The sequence below is a fragment of the Salvia splendens genome, chromosome 22 (genome assembly GCF_004379255.2).
Source record: "Salvia splendens isolate huo1 chromosome 22, SspV2, whole genome shotgun sequence".
Taxonomy (NCBI): domain Eukaryota; kingdom Viridiplantae; phylum Streptophyta; class Magnoliopsida; order Lamiales; family Lamiaceae; genus Salvia; species Salvia splendens.
Window position 1 is genome coordinate 23194983 of NC_056053.1, and position 18748 is coordinate 23213730.

Genomic DNA, 18748 nt, shown 5'->3' on the forward strand with positions numbered 1-18748 from the left:
TTTTTCCTCAAGATGATTGTATGTATTGTACTAATGTTTGGAAACTTGTGACATTCCCAACGAACACCCAAGATGAAAATGAAAATATTCCTCATCTGGGGTTGGTCGAAGTATGTGTATGTCAATCTCGTCAATCTACAATGTAATATTAATTTGGTATGAAACTGCAGTACATGATTTACAGCATCTATCTCAAAAGTAAACTCCTCAATAGTATTACCAAAACAAACTCAAGGCAAAAGTACCTCAATATGGTTACTTCACCACTCTATCGACATAAGGAAAAGGTAGCTAACAGCATTTGATGGCATCTTAATGCTCTTTTAAGACTGTTGATTTGGTATGCTTTCCTATTGAGTCTCGACATTTTTGCTGGCTTCTCATGCTAAAGTCCTGAACCAACCGAGTAGCTGAAGGAGAGCGGCATCAAGCACAGGGTTTTTCTTCTCGAATCCTGCATTGAAGTGGAAAAGGAGTTCAAGAACACGAAACAATTACAGTTGATCTACCTTTATGAAAATCTAGACAAATAATAGGTTGTTTGAGGATATTGTATTAAGTTATGAGAAACAATTTAGAAAACTGACCCAAATCAGCTGCCACTCGATGTGCACACATAACTCCTGAAAAAGCTACAGCTATGACACCTTGCCCAGGAAAGCAACTATCTCCCACACAATACAAACCATCAATAGCCTGCAAACTCCATCAGAAATGAAGTAGATAAGTTGCAGAGATAAGAACTTATAAAAAAAGTCAACTTCGATGATTGATTATGACAGCAACAGTTAATCTTTGGTTAACATACCGTTGTGTTGAAGGGCATGCCCAGTAAGCCCTTTGGAACATTTTGAGGCATTGGACCGTAAGTGCCACTATCACGGGCCAAATATCGCCGGTGTGTCTTTGGTGTCCCCACCTGCCATATTCAGAAGCATCACTGACATAATACAATTTGTGCCTTGAATTGACATGGACAAGAAATCATAATATTTTGTTAAAATTACAAGGTCGCTGGTTGCCCAGTGAAGATGCAATCACAATATAATTATTTTCTCCTTCCTCTCGTCAGGCAACTCTTAAACTATTTATTAAAGTAGTTATGTACAGTGAAATTATTTTAACTTTCAGGATTTCATCACTGGAGTGATATATAAATCTAGAAGTTACAATAAGCATCAACTCCGAAACCAATGTTGTGGAGTAAGTTTCTGTACCTCCTTAAAAACTATAGATGACTTTAGTCCAGGGAATAGTTTCTTCTCGAGCCTGTTAATTATCTCCCCGGCCACACGTTCCTTCTTTTCCTCATAATCTTTGCGCGGCAGACCCTGTAGAAAGATGGAAATTTGAATTAAACTCTTGAAAAGTTCAAAACGAAAATTGGTAGTAAGAAAAGCTAATGCTTTTAATAGAATAAGAGATGTAAAGCAACCTCCCAGTCCTCAACAGAAGAAGTCGTGAAAATGTGAAGAATGTGGTTTCCTTCTGGAGCCAGTGATTTATCAAGGACTGTTGGAATGCTCAGAAATATACTTCCATAAGGGATTTCCAGATTTTTCCAGTCATCCTAATATTTGTAAGGTAAACCAAATTAAACAATATACAATGAACTAATTCATAAGCCACATATTTATATGATACGAAACCACACCATACCTCTAGGATGAAATGGTGGCAATCGGTATCTGGTGGTAAAACATCAGCTTTAACCCCCACATGAATAGAGAGAAAAGATGGCGCTTTAACATATGCCTCCTGAAACTTTTTTTCTTCCTTGGGTAGATTTTCTTTTTTCAAGAGCTTGCCTACATTAATTGTGTCAACAGTTTCAAAACTCACAATGATAAAGAAGATAACGCAAGCAATTCACGTTAGTGTAAACTGAGTTTTGGAAAAACTCACCGAAGGTATCCCATCTAGTGGCATTGGAAATTATGGTTTTAGCATAAAACTGCCTTCCATCTGATAGATTCACCCCCACCTATAAAATGGGACAAGTGAACCGTATCTTTTATTCGTTAATGATCTCAGGGAAACAGAGCATGAAATACAAAGTGGATGGCAGTTGCAGGTAAACTTACAGCTTTTCCGTCTTCTATGATAATGCTGGTTGCATTTGCCCTATAAAGTATCTCGCTCCCCTTTTTAGTCAAACCCTTTGCTAATGACTTTGCAATTTCTCCAACTCCTCCGACAGGATAGTTGATCCCACCAAAATGTCTATCACATACAACCTAGAAGAGAGGAATTTCAGAACACAGGGCGTGAAATGAAAGTAGGGGAAATAAGGGGATTAAGTAAGGAACTTTCTGAAAAAAGATTAATCCCCATTAAAATTGAAATCTAGATGGAGCAAGAATAAATAAAATAGATTACCATGCTTGCATTGATCATAGGTGTCCGCTTACCATTAACCGTACTCACAATGAAACACTGAAAATCAAGAAAATTGATGACACAGATTAAATATATTTAATCCAAAAGGTTAGTTTATTCATAACATACTAGGTAAGTTCACCTCAGCATCAATAAAGGACAACAACTCAGGATCTTTAATATACTTTCTAGCAATGTCACCAGCATTTTGGGGAAGATAGTAGGCTGAGATGAATAGTGAAAGCACCCATCAGCATAAAAGAAGCATGCGTATTTTGCAGTTTAGAGCAAAGTAATTCAAATATAAAATGTATAAAATCAGAATATTAATAGCCTAAACCCATTACTTTGTTGGTTCTTCACTTATATCATGGGCTAAAGACCTCCAAAGACAGATAAGACAAACCAAGCAGAACAGATTACAAGAATCACGAGACAGAAAAGGAAAAAAGTGGATATAAATTGGCAGAAAACACCAATCACCTAGAGTCAAGCATTCAACAGGCTTCTTAAAAAATTGCCCGAAAAGGTAGATTGGCTCCTCCAGTGACTTCAACTCCAATGAGTTCAGTGCATTATAGACCTAATCATATATCCAAGAGAATGAAAGGTTAATTCAGACATTGTGAACAGCCTAAAGAAGCAAACAATCACTTCAATCAGAAACAAACCTGCCAGCAGACACCGTAGAATTTGAGAATCCCCTCTTTCTCATGGGGGAATTTACTGATAAGTTCAGAAATAAACTTGTTATATTCTCTATGTACTTGGACAGAGAGGCCATTAGGCAAATGAAAATGAACAGTGGTGGGATCAGGTATCACTTCTAGCCTAGCTCCCACGGCTGCTAATGCTTGTGTGATCAAATTCAAATTTCCCTGCAAATACAATGGTGCAATTGAGTTTAAAGAGTAATGACCATTGATCACATCTATACAACAGCATGTTCAAATTTCCTAGTTCTCAATCATTGGGCATTCTATGCAAGTTACTACATTCTTCTAATTCCCCCAATAAATGAAGCCAAATGCGAAAAACAAGCTAACCTTATCGCTGAAACCAAACATGACCGATGATCCAACATCGAATTTAAAGCCATCCCTCTCATAAAACCCAGAGCTTCCTCCAGGAATCACATACTTCTCCAAGACCAAAACTTTTGCCCCTTTCACCGCCAGCTGTGTCGCCGCCACCAGCCCCCCAATCCCGGAACCTATAACAATTGCATCATAGGAGCAGCTATCCCTCCCACTTGTCCCAGAAGTCTCTACCACTTCCCCAACATCAACAGCCGATTTCAACCTAAAAAGACTGCTCCTTTTCTCATCCTTGCCTCTGCTGACCCCAAATTCCAAACCATCACTACTCGAATTCAAGGAATTCAAATGGTTTAAACAGAGAATCCTGCGATTTTGGTTTCTGGGGTTTCGGCTGCTCACAGGCTCAGGCTTACTGAAAATTGAGCGACGGAAAGAAACCCCAGAACTGAGGATGCTCATTTTGAAAATTATTATTCAAGAAACAATCAAAATCCGGAGATTTCAAGAAAGTGATTCTTGCAAGAGCTTATTCCAAGTCACAGAATTTAAGTGTTAAAGATAGCTTGGCAGTTTGAGGTATTATGGTGATTGAGTTAGGTTGGTTTAGACTGGGTAGAGGCAGCCTACGGATTCAAGCTTTAATGGGGAACTGGTTTGGAAGTATTTGGAGGGAAATTAATGGCGAAGGTAGGAGTTGAACTGTCAATGAACCGTCTCTTAAACCGTCTCTTAACTACTATTTGAGCACTATTTGAGGGCCTCACTCTCCTTTTTTCATCCATCCCTTAACTAAGGGACGGAACTTGCAACGCTCCGTCCCTTAACCGTCTATATACAGTCCCTTAATTACTATTCATTCAATTTCATTTATAATTTTTTTTCAACCCAATTCAATTTAAACAAACACACTTTATTAAAATTAAAACAACATTACAACTTAAAATTAAAAAAAACGAAGACATAATTAAAATTCCCAAAAAATAAAAATGACATAATTTAATCTGCTCCGCCAAAGTTTTCCCAAATGTGCTCAATTAGATCCTCTTGGAGTTGGGTGTGGGCGCTAGAGTCGCGTGTCCTTGCCCGAATAGCCAACCGTTCTTATATAGACGGATGCGCTCCACTTCGCGGCGGACTACTTGCGGTTGAGCTTCCGGGGGATTCGGGGTCGAACCAATTTCCCGCATCGGGTCCTTCGTCTCGGACAATCATGTTGTGCAAGATTATGCACGTATACATGATGTCGACCATGCTCTCCATGAACCACGAATGAGCCGGGGCTTTGATGACCCCGAACGCTCTCTCCACATCCTTGCGCGCAGCCTCCTGCTTCTGCGCAAAAAGAGTCTGCTTTGGGTTCGCAGCCAGGAACCTCGAAGTACGCGTGCCAGATCCAAAGCCGGTAGTCGGCAACGGCCTCGAGTACAACGGTTGGGTGGGTGCCTTTGTGGCCGCTCGTGTAGGACCCCCTCCAAGCCACCGGGCAATTCTTCCATTGCCAGTGCATGCAATCGACACTGCCAAGCATCCCGGGGAATCCGTGCACTTGTTCGTGCAGGTTGAGGAGGAACTGACAATCCTCCGTGGTTGGCCTCCGGAGAAATTCGTCACTGAAGGCTGCCCGGACGTCTCTGCAGAAGTTGAGCAAGCACATGCGCCCAGTGGTGTCTCCGATGTGCAGGTATTCGTCGAATATGTCGGCCGTTTGTCCAGTCGCAAGCTGTCGGATGGCTGCAGTACATTTCTGCAGCGTCGTGTGGCTGGGACGGCCGACCGCGTCGAACCCTTCTCGGAAGAACTCTTCCCTGGCCGCCAAAGTATTCGCTATGTGGAGAAATAGCGGTTTCCGCATGCGGAAACGGCGACGGAAGTAGGTATCTCCCCAAATCGGGTTATCGCAGAAATAGTCGCATACTAACCGTGCGGCGGCTTCTTCCCGGTTCCGATTGATGTACTTCCGGGAGCGTCGTGGGGGTGGCGCGGCTTCCTCCGCCTCCCGTCATCGATCTTCTTCGAGTAATTGTTCCATTAATTGACGCATTTGCTCAAAAGGATCCATTTATTTTAGGTGATTGAAGATGGAAATTGGAGTGATAGAGAGGATTTGAGAGGAATAGATGTGTGTTTGAAATGAGTATGAAATAAGATTATTTATAGAGTAAAAAAAATAAAAAATAATAAAAAAACAAAAATATAAATCAAACGGTAATATTACCGTTTGTATAAAAAAAATTAAAAATTCGATTTAAAAAAAACGAATTATTGCGTCATCAGTGACGTCGCCCACTCGCGGGGCAGCGAGTGGGCGACACGCACGCAAGGGACGAGCGCCACGTGTCCCAGGCGCGTGGCGGGACAGCGCGTCCCGCGTCTCGAGGGTACGGGCTACGGGACGAGACGGGCTCGGGCTGGGGACGGGATGGGCGCTGCAACGCGTCCCGCGGCGAACCCGTCCCTCCGGGACGAGACGCGAGACCGGGGCGGGACGCGTTGTGGATGGTCTTATCTCTCTTATCCGTCTCTCATCTCTTCACTGTTCATGGCCACACTATACTTTTCATCTCATCTCTTAACTAAAAAGCAGCACCTGCGCCCCTCCATCTCTTAACCGTCTCTTAATCATCTCAGCTCTTAACTATTCTTTCAATTTCATTTTTTATTTTTATTTTCAACAAATTCAATTAATAAAAACACACTTTATTAAATAAAATAAAATTACAACTTAAAATTCTAAAAAAATTAAAAAAAAACACATAATTGAAATCCTAAACAAAATTAAAAATATATAATTTAATTTCTTTCGCTCACTCTCTCTAAATTCAAAATCTCATAACTCAAAGAAGCATAAGAAAGAGTTGTCTAATGACGATCATGTGCGTCTACTGATTACCAAATTTTGCCTAAATATGCTCCATTAGATCCTCCTGGAGTTGGGTGTGGGCGGTAGAATCACGTGTCTTTGCCCGAACAGACAGCCGCTCTTGCAAAAACGGATGCACTCCACTGCGAGGCGGACTACTTGCGGTCGAGCTTCCCGGGGTTTCAGAGTCGAACCAATTTCCCTCCTCAGGTCCTTCGTCGGCGACAATCATGTTGTGCAAGATTATGCACGTATACATGATGTTGATCATATTCTCCATAAACCACGTACGAGTCGGGGCTTTGATGATGTTGAATCGAGCTTGGAGAACCCCGAACGCTCTCTCCACATCCTTGCGAGCAGCCTCTTGCTTCTGCGCAAAAGGAGCTTGTTATTCGTTCATCGGCCTGTTGAACGTCTTCACGAAGGTTGGCCACTTCGGAAAGATGTCGTCGGCAAGATAGTACCTCATTATATACTGGCGGTTGTTAGCGATGAAGTTGAAGGTCGGCGCTTCACCATTCAAAAAAGAGGTCGGATTAGTTGAGCACGTTGACGTCGTTGTTCGATCCGGGGACCCCGAAATACGCATGTCAAATCCATAGCCGGTAGTCGGCAATGGCCTCGAGTATAACGATGGGTGGGTGCCTTTGTGGCCGCTCGTGTATGACCCCCTCCACGCCACAGGGCAATTCTTCCATTGCTAATGCATGCAATCGACGCTGCCAAGCATCCCGGGGAATCCGTGCACTTTTTCGTGAAGTCGGAGCAGAAACTGACAATCTGCGGTGCTAGGCTTCCGGAAAATTTTGTCGGTGAAGGCTGCCCGGACGCCTTTGCAGAAGTTCATCAAACACATTCTCCCAGTGCTTTCCCCAATGTGTAGGTATTCGTCAAACACATCCGTCGTTTGTCCAGTAGCAAGCTGACGGATTGCTACGGTACATTTCTGGAGCGTCGTGTGACTGGGACGGCCAACGGCGTCGAACCCTTCTTGGAAGTACTCTTCCCGGGCTGCCAATGTATTTGCGATATGCATAAATAGTCGTTTCCGCATGCGGAAACGGCGACGGAGGTAGGTCTCTCCCCATACCGGGTTCTCACAGAAGTAATCGCGTACCAACCTTACGGCGGCTTCCTCCCGGTTACGATGGATGTAAATCCGGGATCGCCTTTGAGGCGGCGCGGCCTCCTCCTCCTCCCTACGTCGATCTTCTTCTAGCGATTCTTCCATTATTCGACGCATTTGCTCAAATGGATCCATGAATGAATTAAATTTGGGAGAAGAATAATGTTTTGAGATGAAGAATGTAGAGTCTTTGAGAGTGTTTGAGTGAGAATAGAGAGTTTTTTTTTTGGTGGATTAATTTGTGGGAATGATTTGATATTTATAGAAGTGATTGGGGGCTTAAAAAATACAAAAAATAAAAAATTTGTAAAAAACGGCTATAAACGGCTAGTATAATTTTGGAATTTTTTTCTGAATTTTATAAAAAAACAAAAAAAATTACATTTTCAACGGAAATAAGCGACGCCCACTCGCGGGCCGGCGAGTGGGCGTCACGGATGAACCACAGCTCGCCACATGGCCAACGCGCGTGGCGAGCTGTCTCGCGGGGCGCCTCTTCGCGGCGAGATAGGGGACGGCATATGGACGGGCTGGGGACGAGACGGAGCCCGCATCGCTGTCTCGATGCAGTCTCGTCTCTCCGAGACGAGATAGAGACAACATCGAGACGCGATGCGGATGGCCTTACGAAGTGATTCTTCCCAAGATGAGACAAAATCTCTAAGACTGTATTCAACTCTTTTTACCGGGAAACAAAATATTCCACTTTTTAATTTAATAGTATAAATAAATACTCCTATTATTTACATTATGATGGTTAAAAATAATAAATTGAAAATTTATGTCTAAAATGGTAAGTGCAATGTTTAACTTTTAATTTTATAAAAATATTTATATAAAAACATATAGTATAAAGTTAACACAAACAAAATTGTAACATATTTTTAAATACGAATGAGAAAGGTATAAAAATTCGTTGAAGTTAGGGTAAACTAAGATTTATCTCATTACAAAATATTACTTCTATTAGTTGATTATGGCATAATTTTGGTGGACATATTAAAATAGGAAAATATGAATATTTTTTGTATTATTAATAAAAACTGAATTAGGTAATTAATTCTATAGAGAAAATAATATCAATTGAATGCTTATGATATCGATCGAGTTATTTAACCATCTCCACTCGTTACACTAAACTAAAACTCATTTTAGTGTAAATATCACACTAAATATTAATTTTACTCCAACCATTTACACTAAACTCAAACAAAAAAAAATATTCTCCACTCACTTACTTTTTATACTTTTCAATCATATCTATATATTTTATTTAAATTACACACAACCCCATAACAATTTTCCAATAACTTTAATTAAATTAAATTATAGTAAATAACATAATAAGACTTATTAATTAAATTATGGAGTATTAAATAATTTGGTTGGTACATGCGTATATCTATAGTGTGGACAAGGAGGGATGTATATATATAGATAGGGTTGTGATCAATTGAGATTTTTTAGCCTGCGAATTGAGATGCATTATTAGCCACTCATTTTTATTAAATGAGTGGTTCAGAATTTGCCACATGAAAAATACTTTTATATTTATTAATTATAAAATGATAGAATATAATTTCATGTTTTAATTATGAAATGGCTGATCTCTGCCTCGGCAAGCCCCCTCTCCGCTCCCTCCCCTCCTCCGCCACCGTCGCCTCCACATCTCCGCCGGCCCTGTCGCCCGCTGCCGATCTGCCTCCCTCACCTTCACTCACCTCCTCCACTCCCGCTACAGGTCCAAATCGGATCTGGCGTCCTACATCGATGACCCCGCTCACGTCAGCGTCGTCAAAAATTACGTCAAGCCAGTCGTTGACGACGTCAATTGCCGTCAATTGGGTGGCCGACGGCTTCTACGGTCCGGTGGCGGTCCCTCCAGGGTCGTCGCTGCGGCTGACAGTGATGAAACTGAAGGAGGAGGAGGAGGAGGAGGAGGAGGCAGGGAAGGGTGAGATTTTGGGGATTGTGAGGGGGATGAAGGAGAAATTCGATTCGATTGAGCAACTTACGGTTGGGGAGAATTTCTCGCCGGGGAGGAGCAAGGGTTTCTCGATTGCGTCGATTGAGGTGGTAAGCTACACACATATAATGTCAACTACATGATATGTCTCTGTTGACATAATAGTTGACATAAATAACGTTTGATGTTGACATCGTAGTTGACATAATGTCTCTGTAGTTGTCATCGCGCGAAAATTGAGAATGAGTGGCTGAAAATGTATCTTAGTTCTCAATTAGGCCCAAAAATTCCAACCTAAATGAATACATCCATATATATATATATATATATATATAGAGAGAGAGAGAGAGAGAGAGAGAGTTGTTTTATATACCAAACTAATTTTAAACGCTAAACACCAAACACATCATTATAAAACAACGCGGAGTTCATTACAATTTTATTTGTAGTTCATTATAGGGAATTCAAAGATATAAAAACAATAACATCATCAAGCATAATATAAAGATCTGAAGTTCATTATAAGTTTGTTATTAGTTCATTATAATGAACTTCAGGTTGTCATATAATGACGTTGTTCGGCGTTTAAGGTTTAAGATTGGTTTGGTATTGATCATAGTCCTATATATATATATATATATATATATATATATATATATATATATATATATATATATATACACACGTGAGATGTATTCATTTCCTTTTTGTATCTTTTGTTCTTTGTTCTTTTTAATCTCAGTCCCACGATTTTGTCATCCGACGGTTAGATTGGTGCCACGTGTCATTTAATAATGCAGATTTTCAGTTGAATAATGCACACCGACTAATAATGCACCATTATAGTGTAATAATACAGATTTTCAGTTGAATAATGCACACCGACTAATAATGCACCATTATAGTGTAATAATGCAGATCATCTGGACCGTTGATGAATGAGATCTAACGGCCCATATTAAGAAGAATAAAGGATCTAAGGTCTCTAACCGTCGGATGACAAAATCGTGTGGCTGAGATTAAAAAGAATAAAGAACAAAAGATACAAAAAGGAAATGAATACATCCATATATATACATATATATATATATATATATCTATAGGGTTTTGATCCATGCAAAAGCATTCTTAATACAAAAATGCAGAACCAAGCATACAAAAGTCATTTTTAGGTCATTGTAAGCTTATTTTTACGTCATTATAGTAAGGATGACATGAAATGGTCTTAGCATGACCTCAAATCCAAAGTTTATAATATGACCTAAAACTGCTCTACAATGACCCTCCGTGTTTTTGTTTAATTATTGACCATTGGATTGTCAAATCTCATGGTCAGGATTTGGTCTGGATTTTGTATTGAGATCAAGTTTTGTATTGATCATTTTCCTCTATATATATATATATATATGCATCATGGAGAGAGAGTGAGAGAATTAGGAGAGAGATAATTTTATATTAAGAATTTGGACTTCTCTCACAACAAATGAGAAATGTGAAATGTTTTTATAGGACACCTTCATTAATATAAGAATCTTTATTTTAACCAACTTCTTCATTTCAGCAAATAAATATTGAAAAATAAATTAATATGTTATATATAAAACTAATTCAATACAAAAATAAAAATGTTACATTAAGTAGCTAAAAGTAGGAAACTTGTGCAAAGGCGTCTCGGTGAGACCGGGACGAGACGGGACGCTGCAACGCGTCTCGCCGCCATCTCGTCTCGGTGGGACGAGATACGAGCCACACGCGGGACGCGTTGCGGGTGGCCTAAACGTAACATTGCATATTTTTCACAGACCCAAATTATTTGTCGGCACCCACAAAAAAAATTATCCGCAACTATAAGGTGAGCACTTCCAATAACCCCAAAAATTTTAGCCACTTATCATTTTATTTTATTTCATCTATATTAAATCAATTAAAATTATCAGAATGTGAATAATTAGAAAACGAAGTAATTGGGACCGAATATTCGTTGTATTGGAAACGGTAAATTATACAACGAACATTTAAAAACAATACAAATAAAAATTGTATTGTTCCCGGACTGAGCAGACCCATCATAGTCTCCAGTGCGTCTCGATCTGCATCGGTGAAAGGAGATTGGCTGGATTGGAAAGGGGTCTCCGGCTGCAGATGGTTAACCGCGTCGAGGTTGGGTCTGTAATCTCCAAACGCCGACCGACTCAAATTCCTCTGAAAAGGTTGGGGCGTGGGACTCGACCTCCACGGCTGAGATGGAGGATGAGTTGGACTCGATCCCCACGGAGGGGGAGTTTGACTCCAACCCGACGGCTGGGAAGGATAGCCGCCATATCCCGATTCGTCAGTGCCGGGTGTTTCGTCGTCTCCACCCTTGTATTTTTAGAGAGTAAAAGTGTTGAGAGTGAATGAATGGAGATTGTTTGAAAATGGTGTAAAATGGGTGGTGGTGGAGTGGTATTTATAGTAGAATTTTTGAAAATAATAATAATAAAAAAATTAATGGGGGCAGTCGACGCGCCCTCGCACATAACTCGCCAGAGTGCCGTCTGCCCCAACAAAAATCATCCGCCCCAGGGCGAACGCTCCCTCCACTATAGGCCGACGAGACGGTATCGGAATGGGGGCGGCCGGCGCGCCGGCCCTATAGTGGACACCCTAAAGAGAAAGAGAGACGAGAGAGAGATTTTAAAGAGAAAGAGGGGCGATAGGGAGAGAGAAATAGAATGTGACAAAATGAGACAAACTCTTAAACGTAAAAATATTGAAAAGATAAAAATCCCAAATTCTAAAAAACTCTCAAAAGGTATTTTCGCCAAAAAAATTTAAAAAGACCATTTTTTTGAAATAATTTCTTAGTCTAGGATTGTCTGGTGATATTTTTAAAGTTTAGAGATTATAGACGAGATAAATCCATAGTCCGAGAATTGTTTTTGAAGTTTACTCTTATGAAAAAACGTGTAAAAGAAATGGGCCAGACGTGTAAAAGAAATGGGCCAGCCCACTAATCAACAATTAAATAACATTAATATAGGTTTTTATTTGTTATCTTCTTCTCCAACCTACCGTCTGCGTGTGTTTTACTGAAAGTACTGTAAGTTTTTTCCATTCCTTTTCTTCTTGTTCATTTGATAAATATAAAATGATTGGACTTGAATACAATAAATTAAAATCTAAAAAGTGTTTTGGTATACTAAAGATAGGTATTTTTTCATCAAAAACCTATAATTAGATTCGTTTTGCAGTAGTACTGTTGGAGGTATTTTCCTACTGCATTTTAAGTCTTGCAGATAGAACGCATAACCCTAATTGATAGGAAGCAGCCCCAAATCTCTACCTTTTAATAAAATCACACAGCGCTAATCTGCTGTTGATCTTATGCTACATCCGCTCAACCTCTAATCTGCAACCATGAGGTCTGGCCTCGAACACTTCGATGATTTCATTTCTGTAATTTAATATTCTGTGCTTTTTTTTTTCTCAATTTTGTATCTGTGGATTGGTTTCTGCTGTATATTGATGATTGAGCTTGCATACCAGATAGAACACAAATTTTGCACATTAAGATTAGAGTTTTTAGAGTTGGTGCTTTCTCATTATTGCAATGTTGCGCAATTTTCTAATTGTGTTGTCGTTGTAACTCAATGCTTGTGTCGTTGTTGCATATGAATTCTGCATCACTATCTATTGTTCATTCAGTTACTAATGTGTACAAAAAAAATAGACTATTTTGTTCTTTATTACTGTGTGCTCCCACTAGATTCATGTTATAATGTATGTTTCCGACAGTTTAACTAGTATGGAAGACCAGAGGAGACGTACCATGGAAGCTCTAGAGCGACGATTTGCTCAAGCGAAGTCGGAGGTTCAGACCCAGCAACAGAAGAGCAAGAAAAGGCCAGCTGAAGATAAGAAACCGGTTTCTGTATCTGTTGAATCTGTGAATGTAGATTCACCGGCCGTTAAGCCCCTCTCTAAATCGTCACCTAAAAAAGGTTTATCTTTAATCATGATTACAGTCTAATCTTTTTATTAGAATAAAAGCTTAGAACACATTATTAAAATATAGTAACTGATTGCAGCTTCATTATCTTTTTCCATTTTTGGATAAAGTATGTATGCATATCCAATTTGGATTTTAATCGTTCTTTAATGTCATTAGAGTCTAAGCTTTTATGTTGTGGTGGCCAAAGACTCTTAAAACTTGAGTGTTATTTTTTGTGAAACTAATAGTTTCAAATTTGCAAAATCTTTAAATGTAATGCCATTTTATGTTTTAGAGACTTTAGCATGTTTCTGTTGTCTAATCTCATGTGCCTTCTTGGATGCTATGCAGGAAAATTTTCTTTTCCAGGTCGTACTTTTAAAGAAGGTATTGCTCTACTATACAGTAGCTGTTTGGATTTGACTTTGATAGAGAACTCTTAATAGTAACCCCCCTATTTTACAGATACAGAATCAAATGAGCCTGCCTACTTCAATCTTTCTCACTCTGTTCATGAAAACTTGCTACGAAATTGTGTACAAGTAAGTCTCACGTAGTCCATCTGAGTATCTGTGTTGTCATTTGACTTGCTTTCTCTAGAAAATCAAGTTAATTGTGGCTTTTTCTATTTGCTCTATTGTGCAGGTTTCTGATGGTAAAGCCACAGTTAATGGGATTTTACATGAGCTTTTCCAACATGGTGATTCAGCTAAGAAATACATGCAGGGATCCAAAAATATAAAAATCGAGAATACAATACTTCTTGATAATTTTGTCCAGAAAAATGGCAGTTCAAGTTCTGGTCATATGAGAGCATTAAAACATGGCTCAAAACGCTCTAAAAAGCATATGTCCCTAAAGCAACATAAGGGTATTGGAACATTTGATTTGCTAAAAGAGTTCCACAAGTAAGTTCACTATTCAGTTTTGTTTTGCTCATGCAGTCTTAATAGATCAACACCAGTGTTTTTTTCATACTTAGCTAGTATTCAAATGTGCGGCATGTTCTTTTATTTGGAGCAATTAAGTAAAATCATGGAGTTTCTGGTTATTGTTTTGAAAAAGTGGTCTGCCACCAAGGGAGCAACTTGAATTTTGGCATTGCTGTGATAGTCCACAAAAATTGGGATCGCTACTTGTGTAGTGTGTACCTTTACAAATACTCCCCAAGAATGTCCAGTCTGCCGGGTAGTTCACTAGAATGGTATAGTCCCTATAAATTCAAGAAATCCCCTTGCCTTTCGGACACGATTCAGTGATTGAAGTTTGAGGAAGGTGGTTGGTGTTTAGAATTTTTGGCTTTTATCTTTATTGAGTATATATCATGTTATTGTTTGTTTCTTCTTCTTCAAGGGATGCTTGTGTAAGTTGTAACTACTCCTTGGATCGATAGATTTTCCATGTACATTTCTTGCAATAGTTCCAACCTTTCGTTGATTGTGATAGGAATCAGACGTTGCTTTTCTAGTAGTCTGAGTCTGAGATCATGTGATCATTGTCAGATACTTCTCTTGTAATACCTCAATTGTTTTTTCTGACTTTTCAGCTTTGACATGTTTAAGCCTATGCATGAGAAGTGGAAAGCCAATGTGCAGAAGCTTCTTAAATTTTCCGGGTTAGTTTTTATGCTATTTTCATCTTTAGTATTGCCTTTTCTCGTAATGTATGTAATCCTGTAATCTTGAATGCTCTTGCAGGAAAGAACAGTTGGCTCAATGCTTCCTTAATGCCGACCTACATGGTGCAATTGTTTTAGGTTTGGAAACTTCACTCATTTCTCAACTTTTGTAAAATCTAAAATAAACTTCCTGGTGAAAGTCTGACTATGCTTGAAGTGTGACTTTAATTATCGGTATGTGTAGTTGTTCAGTGTAAAACTGCTGCTTACGTTGGGTTACAAGGCATCATGGTTCGAGAAACCAAAGAAACATTTGGAATTGTTACAGTGGATAACAAATTCAAAGGTAATAATTTTCTCCCATCAACTGAAAATGGCTGGTCTTGTTCTTTTGTTAGATTCAAAATTGTTTGAGTGATGTTTTAATTTGCAGTTGTGCCCAAAAAGTTTTCTGTTTTTATGCTCGAAGCAGGTTGCTGGAAGATTACACTACATGGAGATAAACTTGTATCCAGAAACTTGGTTCCATAAATATAATGAATGAATTCCATATTAGTTTTTTTTTAAATTTTATTTTGATTTTTTTGTGATGAATGAATTCCATTATTCCATATTGGAGAAGAAACATTGACGAATAATGAAAAATCCATCATCTCGTAATCAAATTTGATGATCTCAAACTCGATTACTGTGTTGGAGGATCCTATCGAGGCAGTCGCTGGCGACGTCCTGGGCCCACTTTTCGAATGTCTCAAATCCTGCGATGGAGCATTCGCTGTTGCAGGTGTCGATGTCGGTGCTGAAAGCGCTGACGTCGAAGTTGGCCTTGATGAAGTCGCCGGTGGAGATGCTCTTCACCGCCTTCTTCATAGAATCTGCCGCGCTCTCGTACACCTCCTTGCAGAGCTCCAGGCAATCCCTCGCGGAGGCCACCGTCGCCGGGTCCTTGAGCTTCCCATCCACCTCCGTCGCCACGAACTGCTCCACCTTGTTTGCGGCTGCGCTCAAGTGCGCTGTCAGGTAGTGGCTGTCCATCGCCCCCTTGTCGATGATATTGTTGCTTGCTGGGGCTTCGGCGGTCTCGTCGTAGGCTGGAGCCGGGGCTGGAGAGTCAGAGGCTGGGAAAGGGGGCTCGGCGATGGACTCAGCGGTGACAGGGAAGAAGGGATCGAGGATGGGCTCGGGGATATCTTCGTAGCCCTCTAGGTTGTCGGCCGTCATCAGCATCTCGTCGTAGGCGGGAGCAGGGGCAGGTGAGTCGAAGGCGGCGAAGGGGGGCTCCGCGATGGAGTCGACGGAGGCGGGGAAGGGGGATTCTGCGATGGACTCGGCGGCGGCGGCGAAACATAGGGAAAGAAACAATACGGCGATGGGCATGATGTATGATGCCATGGTTTTTTCTCCTTATAGAAATGGGGATATAAAATCAGTGTTTTCAGTTTTGTGAATGTGTATTTATAATACTATCTCCGTTCCTGAAAGTTTGTTCCATTTTTCCATTTTCGTCTGTCCCTCAAAGTTTATCTCATTTCACTTTTTACCATTTTAGTAGTGGACCACATATTCGACTAACTCATTCATATTCACATTTTATTATAAAACTAATATATAAAAGTAGAACCTACAATCCATTAACTTTTTTAACTCACGTTCCATTATATTTCTTAAACACGTTCCGAGTCAAAGTGGGATTATATTTGACGGACTATTTTTTTGGTAAGGAAATTTTGGGTGGCCATGCAATATTATCGTGCTTTCTAAATTCTTTTAATAGATTATGAGGTGATTTCTTTTTATTACGATAGAGAAAGGTTTGTTGGTTATTTTTTTTAAGAATAAAAAGATTCTGAGATAGCATGGAAATGTTAACGTCATATTATTATTTTTTATGTAAATATCACTTCTTTATCTTATACCGGTGTCTAGAAATTGCAGTTTTATAAATTAAAATGCTGGGATTTGTTTTATCCTAATTACATGGTTTGGCTGAAATGATTTAGTAATTGTTTGCCCTAATTCTTATAATTTAGAATATTTGCTATATGGTTACGAGACTATTAATCGAGATTGCATTTAGATTAAGCAAAGTGTACGTATTTAGTAGATTCACAATTAGTTGAATTCCTAATTAAGTGTGTACTACATTTGATTTTATTTCGTCAATAGAATATTTATTTCGGATTTGAATTTACAAAATAAGTTACAGATTTTCCGGATTTATTATCCGATTCGTATAAGAAAAGACCATCTCACGTAATTTAAACAAGTTTTTTTTAAAAAATGTTGACTGGCTTATACATGAAATATTTGTTCAAACATCGTTAGTTATGGCATTAAGTGAGAATAGCTATGAGTAAACTTGACACTTTTCATTCACATCATATATTCTTCCTCGTTTTAAATTGTTGGAATTGAGAGACATGGAATTATAAAAAGCACAACTAAAAACTAGTTTCTCGATAACCTAGCAATAGAAGTTTGAATTAATGAAATGTTCCTGATTTGGTGATTGGATTCAACCATCATTTGTGTATGCTTAACTAGGATTTCATAGGCTTCCGGCGGTATAAGCAACATTTTTTTAATTTTTACCGACGAACAAGTATATATAACAATTTCGATTTAAATTTTTTTTTTGTAATGTAGAAATTGACATTTATTAGTACTATATTCTTAATTAAACATTACTACACATTTATGATGGAAAATAAGTATAATGGCAATTTTCAATCATACAAAAATCAGTGATCCAAATTAATTGAGTAACAAAAATTATTTGAGCCTTTATATAAGAGGGGAAGTTAGAGTCATCGAAGCGTCAAACCACCAAATCCTAACAAAAATGAAAAAAAAAACGGAGAGAGAATATAAGAAAACTGTCAACCAAAAAATCCTCAATTTTCCAAACAAAATTCTTGTTCCATTTTTCACCATCATCCTTAAATGCTTCCTCCCTTTGTTCTCATTAGATTCTTCAAATCTAGTAAATGGTTTTTATCTTAAATATTACCTTTGATTATTATATGAAAAAACAGATAAAAACCCCATTTCAAGAATGGATTCTTCAATGAAAAACTGGTTTAATGGCAGTTTTTGCCGTTTCCGGCAGCGTCGTTTTCGTCGCCATGCAAGTCCACAAACACCTCCTTTCCAAATTCATGGACAAAATCGAATTCGAAATCGGAAATTCCACAGGTTTATTCGTTAATTAATTAGTTTCTCCCTTTTTTTAAAATTTAATTAACGTGAATTTTTATTCTATTTTTTTGTAGAGACGGTGGCAAAAGTGGAGCCGAAGAAGAAGGTTCGATGGGCCGATGACGTGGTGGATTCGCCTGCGAATCGGAGGGCTTGGGGAAAGGCGGCGGAATCGGACGGTAATAACGATGAGAATCTGGAGGCGTTGCCGGAAATTTGGCAGGCTATGTATAGGGAGATTTTGCATGAAAGGCATGTATTAAATTACTAGTACTTGTTTAAAAATCAGGTTTTAATAATAATATTAATAATAAGTATTATTATTATTATTATTATTATTATTATTATTATTATTATTATTAATTAGAGATGAGAAGTAGGCGAAGATGAAGAAATAAAGAAAAAAAGTAAGGACCGTTTTCATGAGGCTGTTTTGTGAACTGGGTGCCGTACATAATGTATTTAATGAATTTGTAATCATTCATAATTTAAATACTGACTATCATAAAATATCTATCACATGTACATTTTTGAAGTCCACAACATATAACTTTATATACAAGCCACTAACAAGATAAATAATCA

General features: G+C 38.8%; 4 protein-coding genes and 1 pseudogene across 5 annotated transcripts; 3 read left to right on the forward strand and 2 right to left on the reverse strand.

The window, feature by feature from the left end:
• Positions 1 to 121: 121 nt before the first annotated feature.
• Positions 122 to 4105, reverse strand: LOC121787074 (prolycopene isomerase, chloroplastic-like). The gene is made up of 13 exons (XM_042185692.1): positions 3426 to 4105; positions 3051 to 3257; positions 2863 to 2962; positions 2522 to 2604; positions 2380 to 2436; positions 2085 to 2237; positions 1906 to 1984; positions 1660 to 1808; positions 1436 to 1570; positions 1218 to 1331; positions 809 to 919; positions 588 to 696; positions 122 to 454 (listed from the first exon to the last, which is right to left on the reverse strand). The coding sequence occupies exons 1-13, from the start codon at positions 3876 to 3878 to the stop codon at positions 381 to 383; spliced, it is 1824 nt and encodes a 607-aa protein (XP_042041626.1). The 5' UTR covers positions 3879 to 4105; the 3' UTR covers positions 122 to 380.
• LOC121786942 lies at positions 4061 to 9614 on the forward strand (annotated as a pseudogene).
• Positions 9615 to 12462: 2848 nt separating this feature from the next.
• On the forward strand, positions 12463 to 15533 carry LOC121787821. Of its 2 annotated transcripts, none has more exons than XM_042186663.1 (9): positions 12463 to 12778; positions 13152 to 13357; positions 13699 to 13734; positions 13813 to 13889; positions 13993 to 14255; positions 14894 to 14962; positions 15045 to 15103; positions 15210 to 15311; positions 15399 to 15533. In XM_042186663.1, exons 1-9 carry the CDS (start codon positions 12774 to 12776, stop codon positions 15494 to 15496), a joined length of 915 nt encoding a protein of 304 aa, XP_042042597.1. In that variant the 5' UTR covers positions 12463 to 12773; the 3' UTR covers positions 15497 to 15533. The 2 variants fall into 2 exon arrangements, with proteins under 2 accessions (XP_042042597.1, XP_042042598.1); XM_042186664.1 differs by having other exon boundaries at positions 15438 to 15533.
• Positions 15534 to 15640: 107 nt separating this feature from the next.
• LOC121786943 lies at positions 15641 to 16357 on the reverse strand. The gene has a single exon (XM_042185535.1). The coding sequence runs from the start codon at positions 16355 to 16357 to the stop codon at positions 15641 to 15643; it is 717 nt and encodes a 238-aa protein (XP_042041469.1).
• Positions 16358 to 17806: 1449 nt separating this feature from the next.
• Positions 17807 to 18538, forward strand: LOC121787050. Its single transcript, XM_042185659.1, has 2 exons — positions 17807 to 18160; positions 18238 to 18538. The coding sequence occupies exons 1-2, from the start codon at positions 18049 to 18051 to the stop codon at positions 18432 to 18434; spliced, it is 309 nt and encodes a 102-aa protein (XP_042041593.1). The 5' UTR covers positions 17807 to 18048; the 3' UTR covers positions 18435 to 18538.
• Positions 18539 to 18748: the final 210 nt, after the last annotated feature.

Bases quoted from the DNA above. Each gene is read 5' to 3' on its own strand.
- LOC121786943 (XM_042185535.1), bottom strand. From the start codon at position 16,357: ATGGCATCATACATCATGCCCATCGCCGTATTGTTTCTTTCCCTATGT.
- LOC121787050 (XM_042185659.1), top strand. From the start codon at position 18,049: ATGGCAGTTTTTGCCGTTTCCGGCAGCGTCGTTTTCGTCGCCATGCAA. The intron at 18,161-18,237 runs GTTTATTCGTTA...ATTTTTTTGTAG, and splicing joins CGAAATCGGAAATTCCACAG to AGACGGTGGCAAAAGTGGAG.
- LOC121787074 (XM_042185692.1), bottom strand. From the start codon at position 3,878: ATGAGCATCCTCAGTTCTGGGGTTTCTTTCCGTCGCTCAATTTTCAGT. The intron at 1,985-2,084 runs GTAAGTTTACCT...CCCATTTTATAG, and splicing joins TCATAGAAGACGGAAAAGCT to GTGGGGGTGAATCTATCAGA. The intron at 697-808 runs GTATGTTAACCA...TGGAGTTTGCAG, and splicing joins GCATGCCCTTCAACACAACG to GCTATTGATGGTTTGTATTG.
- LOC121787821 (XM_042186663.1), top strand. The intron at 13,890-13,992 runs GTAAGTCTCACG...TCTATTGTGCAG, and splicing joins TGCTACGAAATTGTGTACAA to GTTTCTGATGGTAAAGCCAC. The intron at 15,312-15,398 runs GTAATAATTTTC...TTTAATTTGCAG, and splicing joins AGTGGATAACAAATTCAAAG to TTGTGCCCAAAAAGTTTTCT.